The sequence below is a fragment of the Miscanthus floridulus genome, chromosome 1 (assembly GCF_019320115.1).
Source record: "Miscanthus floridulus cultivar M001 chromosome 1, ASM1932011v1, whole genome shotgun sequence".
Classification (NCBI taxonomy): Eukaryota; Viridiplantae; Streptophyta; class Magnoliopsida; order Poales; family Poaceae; genus Miscanthus; species Miscanthus floridulus.
In genome coordinates, this window is record NC_089580.1 from 189,982,630 (window position 1) to 189,996,194 (window position 13,565).

General features: G+C 43.9%; 1 protein-coding gene across 1 annotated transcript; it reads left to right on the forward strand.

The window, feature by feature from the left end:
* Positions 1 to 11,589: 11,589 nt before the first annotated feature.
* LOC136551772 (ylmG homolog protein 2, chloroplastic-like) lies at positions 11,590 to 13,399 on the forward strand. The gene is made up of 3 exons (XM_066543317.1): positions 11,590 to 11,878; positions 11,975 to 12,180; positions 12,786 to 13,399. Exons 1-3 carry the CDS (start codon positions 11,645 to 11,647, stop codon positions 13,063 to 13,065), a joined length of 720 nt encoding a protein of 239 aa, XP_066399414.1. The 5' UTR covers positions 11,590 to 11,644; the 3' UTR covers positions 13,066 to 13,399.
* The last annotated feature ends 166 nt before the right edge of the window (positions 13,400 to 13,565 follow it).

Consider the following 13,565-nt stretch of genomic DNA (forward strand, 5'->3'; position numbering starts at 1 on the left):
GCGGGTCAATCCAGAGTGTAGCATAGAACTGACGGATCCGAGATAGAACATATAAGCCTATCCGTCTAAGTAAATCTATCAGCCCTGTTAGATAAGCTAGGTAAGGGCAAATATGCTCTCCAGCTGTTGCTATAATGGATTTAATATTGCACACTCTCTGAGATCTGAATACTACCCCACTGTTGAGATATGCATTATAAAAATCTTTCTGTAGTGGTGTGTAGAAACCCTCTGAAGCTCGATCATCTCTCCTCGGTGGGAACCACTGCTCAAAGTCTATAAATCTGAGCTGTTGCACCTATTTGGCCGTGGTGGCCCTCAAATTCAAGTGAGTCACTAGAGGCGGACCCTATGGTCTAGGAGGTAGATGAGAACCCCCTTCGCTGTGTCTCTGACCTTGGTGTGACTAGAGCACGGGTATGACCAGAGTGGCGAAGTTGTGGCTAAGGTGCCTGCTCTGTCTCCTCGGCCTGCTCTCCCTTCTGAGTCTGTTCTACTGACTATGGCTGCTGTTGTGACTCCCCCTGAGGCTAACTCTCATCAATAGCCACACACCGTCCTCCAACCATGACAGTCCCAGCTGCACCACCATGATGACGCTCAACCTACTCAAGTGCAACCCTCGTAGATGGAGAAAGCTTATCTATAATAACAACACCACTTCGAGTACCTCCTCCCTCTACGTGCTCTGCGGCCTTTGCAACTGCGGCTGCTCTCGCTGTATCTGCATCAGGGTACTTGCGCTTCTTTGTCGCTAGCTTCTTTGTTGCCTTGCCTTTTGCATCTGTAGGCTGACAAGGTGGGGGCCTTGGATCCTCATCACTGGGACCACCTCTGACATTCTTGACATGAGCCATCTGATGAAGCTGAGAAGAACAATGGCCGCTGACAAAGATCAACTACCAACTGTCACTTCCAAGGCTTGGCCTTGATTCGTACTCACGAGCTTGGCCTCGAGTTGATTGACAACTGCTAATGTGACCTCAGAAACACCGACTCGTTGCACGTTGGAATAGATCAGATTTATAAATAATCATAATATATCTAGAGATATGAAACCCTAAGAAAGCAAGCAATAGATATGAAATTGAAAACGAGGGCTTGCTACCTGATGATCCGGCGAATCGACAAGAAGATGAATGAATCGGGGAACCACCAGATTGGCAATGCGAGGCTAGGGTTCTGGTAGGGCTCTGGATGCGATGCTGAAGCAGGGTAGGACCATGGCAGTGCTAGGGCATGGTGTGGGTGGTAGTGTTGGAGCATGGCGTAGGCGTGGACGGCGTAGGCACGGACGTAGGGCACGGGCGGCGAAGCAGGGAGGCACAGTTTGGCGTAGGATGCGATGGTGAGCAGCAGCGCACGGGTGCTAGAGTAGGGCGGCGCTGGATGCAGGGCACGGCGGCACAGGATTGCTGCGGGCGCGGGTGTGGACGGCGCGGTGGCACGCGGGTGGCTCTGGTGCAAAAAGGCGGCGTGAGGCTGTGTAGCACAGACGCTGGAGCTTGCGGCGGCTAGGGCATAGGCGCGGGCAATGGCGAGCTCGAGGCGAGGCGACGATGTCGGCGTGGTGCGGGATGCGGGATAGGTCACGGCTTGTACGGTGGTTATATGGTGGCCCCTAGGAAGACAGAAAAAGGAAACAAAGAAGAAGTCCTGAACCCACACGATTTCAACTGACCGGACGCTCCGGTGGCAACGACTGGATGCTGCCACCCAGAGTCCGGTCGATTCCAGAGAGGTCCAAAACAACTGGAATCGCGACCAAACACGTCCGATCACAACTTACCGAACACAGCCAGAGTTCGGTCCAACTTGTCTTCATCGTCTTTGCTCGACCGGATGTGGGAACGTCATCTGATCGGACGCTGAATAGCAGAGTCCGGTCACTCCATCATAGCACGTTCACCTCCTATGAACTGACCGAACACTAGACTTCAAAGTCCGGTGTAGCGTCCGATCACTCTTTTTTCAGCAAGTCTTCAAAGTCCTTCATGTTGTCTGTTCCCAATCAAGTCCCAACATGAATAAGACCCAAATAAACACCAATTGGGACTGATGTGAGTGACCTCTCTCAAATCCTCAAATTTTTCAAAATATTTTGCCTTAGGCTATAATTCTTTTTAAGAAAATAGGCAATAAGTGGGCAATTGAAGATAAACAACAAAGCAACATTCATACATATGCAATGCAATACTTGAAAGTAAATCTAGTTGCTTGTCAAGTTTGATCCAAGGTTAAGCTTCTTCACACGCTTTACGACGGTTATCTTAACCATATTAGACAAGCCCTAAGTGCATTACTATAAAGTAAACATGTTGTATATTACAATGCAATGTAAGGGACAACACAAGCTCATTTTTTAGTAAAGTTATTAAAATCAAGAACATTGAGCTCATTCCGCAATCGACAAAAAGTCGTCTCATCTAGCGGTTTAGTGAAGATATCCGCCAATTGATCCTCGGTCCTTACACCTTCTAATGAAATATCATTCTTTGCAATATGATCTCTAAAAAAGTGATAACGGATATCTATGTGTTTGGTGCGAGAGTGTTGAACCGGATTATTTGCAAGTTTTACCGTACTTCCATTGTCGCACAAAAGAGGCACTTTTTCTAGAACTACACCATAGTCTAGCAAAGTTTGTTTCATATAAAGTATTTGTGCACAACAAGCACCCGCGGCAATGTATTCCGCTTCGGAGGTGGAAAAAGCCACACTATTTTATTTCTTAGAGGACCAAGACACAAGTCATCTACCAAGCAAATGGCACCCTCTAGATGTGCTTTTTCTATCAACTTTGCAATCAGCATAATCCGAATCGGAATAGCCAACTAATTCAAATATAGCTCCTTTGAGATACCAAAGGCCAATGCTTGGTATGTGCTTAAGATACCTAAGGATTCTTTTAACGGCAATCAAATGAGTTTCCTTAGGATTAGCTTGAAATCTAGCACACATACACATACTAAACATGATGTCGGGCTTAGATGCGGTTAAATATAACAAGCTACCAATCATAGAGCGGTAGAGAGTTTGATCAATCGTTTTATCTTCCTCATCTAGGTCGAGATGTCCATTAGTTGGCATTGGTGTCTTGATTGGCTTATATTCATTCATCTTGAATCTCTTGAGAAGATCATTTATATATTTCTCTTGAGAGATAAAAATTTCTTCTCTCATTTGTTTGACTTGAAAACCAAGAAAGAATGTAAGTTCTTCAATCATTGACATCTCGAACTCCTTTGATATCAATTTACCAAACTCTTTGCAAAAATCTTCATTTAATGATCCAAAGATGATATCATCAACGTACACTTGACAAATGAAGATGTGTCCATCAAGCTTCTTGGTGAATAGTGTGGTGCTGACCTTCCTAATGGTGAAGCCCTTCTCAATGAGGAAGTCCCAAAGACGCTCATACCAAGCTCTTAAGGCTTGCTTAAGCCCATATAGCGCCTTGGATAACCTATAAACATGATTAGGATATCCGGGAGGTTGATCAACATAGACTAGTTCATTAATAAAGTCATTTAAAAATGTATTTTTCACATCCATTTGATATAGTTTCATGTCATGATGCGATGCATATGCAAGGAGGATACGAATGGCTTCTAGTCTTACAACCGGTGCAAAGGTCTCTCTAAAATCCAAACCTTCAACTTATAGATGTAGCATTTGCAACCAAACACTCTAAAGAAAGAGACGTTCGGCTTCTTCCCATCGAGCAACTCATAAGGTGTCTTGCCAAAAAACTTTTGAAGGAATAGGCGGTTGGATGCATAGCATACGGTGTTGATAGTTTCCGCCCATAGAGCTTCAGGGGGTGTTGTACTCATCTAGCATTGTTCTTGTAAGAGTGATCAATGTCCGATTCTTTCTCTCAACTATACTATTTTATTGAGGAGTATATATTGTGGAGACCTCATGTTTGATCCCAACTTCATCACAATAGGCTTCTATGTTTTTGTTGTCAAATTCTTTATCGTTGTCACTTCTAATCTTCTTGAGCTTTACTTCAAACTTATTTTGTACTCTCTTGGTAAATTTCTTGAAGCAAGATGCAACTTTAGATTTGTCATGAAAGAAGAATACTCATGTATATCTTGAATAGTCATTAACAATCACAAGACAATAAAGATTTCCTCCTAAACTCTTGTATATTGTTGGTCCAAATAAGTCCATATGAAGGAGTTCTAGCACTTTTGTGGTTGACATAAAAGCTTTTGTTGGATGAGTATTTGCAACTTGCTTGCCGGCTTGACATGCACTACAAAGCTTGTTCTTCTCAAACTTCACATCCTTCAACCCTCTCACCAAATCATTCTTTATTACCTTCTTGAGTGAGCTCATTCCAACATAAGTAAGTCTTCTATGCCATAGCCACTTGAAAGTGCATCTAGCCCTTTAGTGGGTTTTGGATGATTGAATGACAACATGATTAAAGGACTAACCCGTTTGCTAAGTGTGGACAGGTAATAGGTTAGCTCATAGGTACTTAGTGAAAGCCAAAATAATGTGTTGTTGTATAAATAATCTAGTTCAAGCACAAGACAATAATGCAAATGGAATTCATATGAAGGCTTATTTATTGTGGGATTTCCATGTACTATGTAAAAGTAAGCTCGTGATTATTAGTTAATGAGACATGAGGAATTGCATATGGAATGGTCTCATATTTGAAGCTTGCTAAATTAAAATGAAAAAGATAACAATACATATGAATGGATGATTCAACAACAAGATGTGACTTGATGGCTTGAGATGGTGAAGATAGCAAGGAAAGGCTTCGAGGTACTAAGCAAGGGTGAAGGGCAAGCGACGGCTTAGCGGCCGAAGAACCTAGCTAAGGTGAAGAAGAAAGTACTTGCATTTAGTTGAGGTACTAATCAAGCTAAAGATGGTCATATTGATATGAAGAATCAAATCTATAATGAAGTATTTGATGGAAGTGACTTGATACATTTGGGATTATTCAAAATTGATGAATGGAATCAAGTCACATGCTCAAGATGGCTATGCTCAAGATGGCTATGCTCAAGTAAAAAGATCAACATCAACTTGTTAGCACCCTTACTTGATGAAGATTGGAAGGGACGGCATCAATTCAAAAGAAATCAACTTAAGTGGTATAAATTTATTTTTCCTTTGATCTTGAGTTTAATAGGTATGTTGTACTATTAAGAGGGATGCATCATATTGATAGATAATGTTTCATAAGTGCTCAAGCCAACCCATGTGAGTTTTTGAGTATTTGAGCGACAAAAGAGCTAACTGATTTGTTGCTGGTCTGGCAATACCGGACGTGTCCGGTATTCACACCGGACGTGTCCGGTATTTGTCCAGCAGCTATAAAATTGTTGTTCTCGGGTTGGTTCATCGGGAGTCCCGGCATGGGTCGGGAGTTCCGACGTCTCGCACTTCAACTAACTTGGAGGGTTCACTGTCCTGGTCATACCGGACGTGTTCGATATTCATACCGAACATGTCCGGTATGGATGACCAAGAAGCCAACGGCTAGTTTTCAAAAGCCTTGAGGGTCGGGAGTTACGACGTGAGTCGGGAGTTCCGACGGTCGGGAGTTCCGACATGCGTCGGGAGTTTCGACACCTCACTAACTTTAACTGAGTTACATGTTTTTCAAAATTGCTGAGGGTCGGGGGTTCCGACTTGAGTTAGGAGTTCCGACGGTCGGAAGTCCCGGCATTCTTCGAGAGTTCCGACGCCTCACAACATCACTGTAACTTAGTTACCGTTGGCACAGTGTGAGTCATACCGGACGTGTCCTGTATGCATACCGGACATGTCTGGTATTACAACGGCTATAAAACGGCTAGTTTTCCAAGGGGGCTATAAATACCCCCAAGCCTCCACCTTTGGAGGCTGCTGATTCTACTAAGATAGACACACATTTTTAAGTCTTGCTAACTCTCTTAACCCCTCTCTTAGTGAGTGTGTGATCCAAATTGCAAAATCAATTTATGGGTTAAGAGAGAATTTGAAAAAGAGAGCAAGCCACCACTTGAGCACTTGTGTATATTGTCAATCTCGTGATTCGCATTTGTTACTCTTGGACTCTTTGGTCCTAGACGGCTAGGCGTAGCCGGAGAGCAACCGAGAGATTGTGGTTGCTTCGGAGAGTTTGTAACGGTCGATTCCGCCGCCTCGGAATCATTTAGTGGAAGGAGGAAAAGGAGTTGAAAAAGACTCCGACTAGAGTGACCTTCGTGGTACCCTCTAGGGCTGACCTTTGCTGGGTCGCTCGCAGCCCCCTCAACGGAGAGTAGGACTCGAACGAGTCCGAACTTCGGTAAAACAAATATCGTGTCTCAATTCGCATTTCATTTGATATTTGTGTTGCTTTAGCTATTCTGTAGATACTCTATGTATATTACTATCTCTAATAGTTTCCTGCAGTTTGGATTGAAGATAGAAATCAAAAGGAGCAAATTCGGAGCTGTTCCACTGAAGTCGTGAATACCAGACACGTCCGGTATTAACCCCTTCGCTAAACTGAATTGAATTATGCTCTAACTCTTTGGTTGCAGGCGTTTGGCTCCTAGATTTATTTAGTATCTTTTATATACTCTGTGGCTAACTTGTGAGGGGTGGTACTCTTTATTTGGAGTTTCCATTTTTGGAAACTCACTTTACTAATTGTTTCCGCTTTTAAAGGTGTTAATTTTCAGAAACGCCTATTCACCCCCCTCTAGGCGGCATCCTAGGTTCTTTCACCACCCAAGTGTTATTTTAGTGAATAAGCAAGTCTTTAAATTTACATCTTCAGAGGTGAAGTCCACTAGATATAGGTTATTTTATCTAAATCCTTTGAATATCACTTGATCATCATCCTTCTTAGATACAACAACTGTCTTCTCGGTAAACAAGCATTGGAAGCTAAGGTCACATAATTATCCAACGGATAGCAAGTTGAAGCTTAATGAAGCAACATATAGCACATTTGAGATAGAATGATCATTTGATATTGCCACTTTGTCCAATCCTTTAACCTTGCTCTTTAAATTATCTCCAAATATGATTCTTTCTTGTCCATCTACTTATTCATCTAGTGAGGTGAATATACGAGAATCACCGGCCATATGTTGTGTGCAACCACTATCAATAACCCAATAACTTTCATCGGTCTTGTAGTTCACCTACACATAAGAGATCAAGCTTTAGAAACCCAAACTTGTTGAGGGCCCTTCACCTTCTCAATAAGTGACTTTGCTACCCAAATTTTCGTAGGCCTATTTTTGTTGGGAGGTCCTAAGAACATGACTTTCATCTTTCTACTAGAATCCTTTCTAAGCATGTAATGAGCATTGAAAGTAAAAGGTCTAGCATGCTTGGGCAAGGGTTGTGGTGGTGGAGTTTAGCACTCATGGGTAAAGTGGCTTTCTTGTCCACACTCAAAACATCTCTTTGGCTTTTGCTTTGAGTTATGTTGTTGGTGAGCTTGAGCTTTCTTCTCTTGGTTTGCCAAGTACCTAATGCCACTTCTATCTATCTTCATGACGATGTTCATTAGTAGCCCACTTTAAAGATGCTTGTCTCTTGTGAACTTGCTCAATCCAATCTTAAGATGCTCTTTCTTCAACTTAAGCTTCTTGTTCTCTTTTTTGAGAGCATCATTATTTTTCTCTTCCTTAAACTTCTTATTCTCTTCTTTGAGATTCTCATTCTCAAGAATTAAATCACTATCATAATCAAGAGTTTTTAGCACAATAGTATTGTGGCTTTTGATCTCTTTAAGATCTTTCTTGAGCTTTTCATTGTTATTCTTGAGCTTGACAAACTCATCATAATCTTCGGTCTCAACCACTTGCTTACCCTTGCAACTAGAACTTTGCTCAATGCTCTCAATGATCAAATCATCACATGATGTAGCTATATCAATCTTAACAACATTGTTAGTAGCATCATGTGGCTCATTGGATAAATATTCTTGAGCAATGACAAGATTATCATGATTAATCTTAAGAGTAGTATATTCTTCTTTTAGCATGTTGTGGCTAGTGACGAGCTTATTGTGTATCCTCTAAAGTTTATCATGTTTGTCTTTAAACTCTTTCTTAGAAGATTTAAGCTCCTTGAGTTTGGATGATATAGTATCATTTGCTTCTCTAAGCTCAACACTAGTGTTTTCGGCTATATCACATTTAGCTAAAAGAGAATCATTCTTAGCTTCTAGTTTTTTATTTTTAGCTTTACTCTTTCTAATGATCTTAGTGTATTGATTTAGCAATTTAACAAGATCATCATAAGAAGGTGATTCATATTCATCATCATCACAATCGCTATCATCATTGCCAGCATGTTCATCACCACTACTATCATCATTTGATACCTTGCGATCACCTTTAGCCATAAGGTATAGGTATGTAGAGGATGATGGCAGTGAAGATGATGAAGAGTCAATAACAATGGTGGCCAGCTTCTCGTTGTCATTATCATCATCGGATGAGCCACTAGATGAATCAATGTCCGTGAGCCAATCACCGACGATGTATGCCTTTTCACTTTTTTTCTTCTTGTGGAAGTCCTTCTTGCCATCTCTTTTCTTGTATGGCTTGTTTTTCTTCTTCATTGCTTGAGTCATATTTCTTGCCCTTGTACTTGTTCTTAGAACTTATTTTTTTTTGGGCTTGGTGTATTGGTATGCTAGATGACTAAGTTCTCCACAATTGTAGTAATCAATCTCGGAGATTGGCTTCCTTCTAGAGCTAGTAAAGAACTTTTTCTTCTTGCCATCAAACTTGATGCCACTCTTGTTGAGCTTCTTTAGAATCTTGGCAGTTCTTCTCACCATGAGAGCAAGACTTGCATCATCAATTTTATCATCACTTGAGCTCTCATACTCAAGCCTTGCTTTGCCATTCTCTTGGCTAGCTTTGAATGCTAAGTCTTTTCCTTTCTTCTTAGTAGAGGATGAGCCATCTTGAGATGTGATGTACATGTATATCTCATGAGCATTGATCTTCCCTAAGATTTGTGTTGGTGTAGCGGTGGAAAGATCACCTTGATGACGTACGGTCACAATATGCCCATATTTATCAATGGGAAGGACACTCAAGATTTTTCTTACAACATCGGATGGCTGCATTTGAGTGAGTCCAAGTTCATTGACTTCCTCTACAAAAACATTTAAACATGAGTACATCTCATTAGCATATTCTTTAGGAAGTATATCAAAAGAGTTAAGTTTTTTCATGACAAGATGATAGTGTTCCTCACGCTCACTCTTTGTTCCCTTATAGAGCGCACAAATATCCGACCATAGTGCATGGGCGTCTTTGTGGTTCCTCACCTAGTTAAATACATCTTTGCAAAGACCTCTAAAGATGGTGTTTCAAACCTTTGCATTTCATTTCTCGTAATTCATCTCATCGCCTTGTAGGTGTGTAGCATCCCAAGATTTTGGGAAGCCTTGTGAGGCGGCTCTAAGTATTACAACGTCTAGAGCTTCTAAATACACCTCCATACGGATTTTCTAATAAGGAAAATTATCCTCCTCAAAGATAGGAGGAGGTACATCCCCGTGAGACATCTTTCACTAGGTGGTTAAGCCTAAATACGTGAGTACGATGTTCTGATACCAATTAAAAGGATCAAGATGCCCAAGAAAGGGTTGAATTGGACTAATTCTAAATTTCTTTACAATAATTAAGTCCTACGGTTAGCCTAATTAACCCCTTGTGTCTAGAAAGTGTTTCTATTGATCTACCGCACAAAAATTTAGCAACCTATGTTCCAATCCTACTCTAGCATGACAATTCTATGAATATAAATGATAAGAATTAAATTGCTCAAAGTAAAGAGAGAACGAGGAATGCGGCGATGTTTTGCCGAGGTATCGGAGAGTCGTCACTCTCCACTAGTCCTCGTTGGAGCACCCGCGTAAGGGTGTAGCTCCCTCTTGATCCACGCAAGGATCAAGTGCTCTCTACGGGTTGATTCTTCGACACTCCGTCACGGTGAATCACCCACAACCGCTCATAACTTGAGTTGGATCATCCATAAGCTCCGATGGATGATCACCAAGCTCCCAATCACCACCAAGCCGTATAGGTGATGGCGATCACCAAGAGTAATAAGTACGAACTCTTACTTGACCACGACAAGCCTAATGAGAAGGGTGGATGCACACTTTGCTACTCTTGCTTTCACTAATAAGGGCTCTCTTTGGGATTCTCAAATCTCAATCACCTCACTAGGACCTTGCTCTTCTTAACACTCTCAAAGGTATTTCTCAGCTGTTGGAATGAGCAAAAGTACCCCCTTACACGAATGGAGGAAGTAGTTATAACCTTGGTTGAAAAACGAATCGTTATGTGCCTCTGCGGGGTGACCGGATGCTCCGATCATGTTGACCGAACGCTCCGATCAGTTCTCCCTGATCTCCAGTGATTAAGTTGTGACCGAACGTTGGACAGTGTCCGGTCAGCACTGACCGGATGCGTCCGATCATAATTTTTCCTTTCTGAAACCTTACTGGAGTCGATCGGACGCTGGCACCCAGCGTCCGGTCACTCACCTCTCAGTGTCCGATCATACCAGACGAAATCACCTTGATCAAATGAACTGATCAGACTCTGCGCCAGCATCCGGTCACTCCGGAACCAGCGTCCGGTCAGCATTGGACCCTCCATTCACTTCCAACTCTCATGAATGAAGTTTGCTCCAATTGATCTAAGGGCTTTTTAGGAGCTACCTAGTGCTAGATTTAGCAAGTGTGCACTACACCTAACTCACTAGACTCATCTAGGTCAAGCTACCCATCCATACCCCCTTAATAGTACGGCCAAAGGAAAAATAAAGTCCTAAACTACTCTAAGTGTCTCCTCAACACCAAACGACACTTAGAACTAGTCCATCCTTAATTTTGTCGTCCATCCTTTAAAAATCGAAACGATTTCCATTGTAGGGGCATGACCACCATGATATCACAATCGATCTCTATTACTGTGACCTAACTTAATTGCCTCTGCAAAACACACGTTAGTCACAGTAATCATGTACTGTCATTAATCATCAAAATTCAACTAGGGGCCTAGATGCTTTTAAAGTGATTTCATGTTGTGAGTTGTAAATGTGGATGTTTCGTGTGTGTTTCACACACATGTTGCAAATGCGTGTTTCAAATGTTTCATCTATTTTCAGATGCATGTTGCATTCAAATTTTTTTCATATTGCAAGTGTTTTATGCTGTACAGCGGGGGTGAGCGGACTAGGCGCCCGGCGCGCCTGGGGGCTGACGGACGGGACCACGGGGGGCTCGCGGACGGTGGTGCTACAGTCGGGCTGCGCTGGGGGCGTGTTCGTCCTCAGTTGTTCATCCCGGCTCCCTAGTGTTGCCCGCGTAGAGAAAGAGGAGGAGGTCAGAGGCGATCGATGTGCGCAGAGATAGGACGAAGTGCGCGTGTGGGACGGGGCGAAGGCGGACGGGGCAGGCTGCGTCGGCGTTCGCACGACACGGCGATAGCCACGCCCAGCCCCTGATAATTTCTAAACAGTCCAAGGACCAATCAAGAAAAACAATCCCGTACCATCTGATCTGGCTGCCTCGAAACGTTATCTGAACCCTGTAACCCTCTCGTCCGCCATCCGCCTCGACCCGCCTGAAGGCTCAAGCACGGCACCAATGGCCTCCCCCAACGCCGACCCGGCTCAACAGCACCACGCCTCGACGCCGCCACTGCTCCTCGCCGTACGCCACCTGCCGCTCCCCGGCGTCCACCGGACACGCACGCTCCCCGGCCCCGACGTCCTCACCCCTCTCGCCCGCCGCCTCGAGGAGCTCGCGTCCGCGGCGGCCGCCCACCCGCTCCTGAAGCCGCTCTTCGCCGCCCACTCCCACCTCTCTTCCTTCTCCCAGGTAGGCAAGCACGCGCTGCATTCGTGAGCTCGGTCTCGTTAACACAGTAGACGGAACCCAACGCCGCCGTTGTTTGATGGAACGAGCAACGAGCAGGGCAGGAGGCGGCTGGTGGTGGCGCGGCGTGCGACGCTGCTGTCTGGGGAGCACTGCTTCGCGGCGGTGCTCGGGGACTCGGTGGCCGGGATGGTGGTGTCCAACGGTATCAACAACTTCCTCAACCTTTACAACACGGTGCTCGTCGTCAGGCTCGTGCTCACCTGGTTCCCAAGCACGCCGCCCGCTATCGTCGCGCCTCTGAGGTAAGCGCCATTGCAACTATGGTAGTACATGCTATATTTACTTATTGGTGTGGTTCAAAATTTTGAGATTTAGGTAGAAATGTAGATATCCTGGATCACTAGAAAACGATATGATTTCACAACCAGAGAACCTATATTTCAGAGGTGGGTTCTCTGGGCCCTGTGGCCAGAGGTGTAGGGAGTAGGCGATAGTAGAGTCGGTGTTTTTCTCTTGTAATTATGTTTTGTTTCTGTTTTTTCTTTTTTCCCGTCTAATAAAAATATGGCTAAATGTTTTGCCGCCTTTCGGAAACAAAAACATTTCCGAAACTAGCATATGACAGTGTGCCATTTCTTTCGTCAAAAAATTCAAACGATGGACATGTTACAGTGACATATGCTCAACTGTCACTCGCAAGTTCGCTTCCTCAATCGAAGTGATCAATGAACCAAATAGTGGGAAAGCAGAAAAGCTTCTCTGCCTTGTACTTTCTTCTTCTTCAGATAAGTGTTCCTAGATGGTTTTTTCGTATGCTTGTGGAGACGTCTAAAAGTGAAAAATAAAATGAGCTGTTTTACTGACATGTATATACTGTATATGTAACAACAATGGCAATGCAATGCAGCACGATATGTGACCCGTACCTAAACATCTTCCGGGGCATCATCCCGCCGCTCGGGGGAACGCTGGACCTGTCGCCTATCCTCGCTTTCGTCGTCCTCAACGCCATCACCAGCACGGCCGCCGCGCTTCCGGCGGAGCTCCCCACCTCGGCAGCTGCACAACATCACCAGAGGACCGCTGCTCCACCCAGCTCGGCGCCGCTTGAGGCGACGTCCAACCAGAGGAAATGGATGCGGAGAATGCGGTCACAGAAGTCACAGGGAGAAGGTGATGATAACTAGGCTTGTGAGTTTGTGGCTGTGTTCGTCAAATCGTCAGTGCCTTGTTCTTACCAGCTGGGGATCATGCTTCGCATCAGACGCTCGAGATCTGCACAACACTGTGTTGGACATGCATGCTCTTTGCTCTCTAGCCATCGAACGCAAATTCTGGCAATGCCGCATGCAGAATTCACTTTGGTTCATCACGTTGCTTCAAATGGTTTTTTGCGTTGTAATGCGTTGGCGTTGCGGAACTTTCTTCCTTTGAGGGCTTTGCTTTCTGCATGTATGTAGAGGAACCTGCTTTACTGTAATAGCACTTTTGGTCTTTCAGACGTCCAGCTTTCTTGAATTCCGATGGTATGATCACACTTTCGCTCTTTCAGACGTCTACCTTTCTTGATTGTTAAATTCTGATAGTGTGATCGCGATGCGTAGATAAATCTAGTCTTGGGACACTTTCATAACTTATCAATCGAAGTTCCATCTAGTGCTGGTTAATAAATTCAGACAATTCGTGA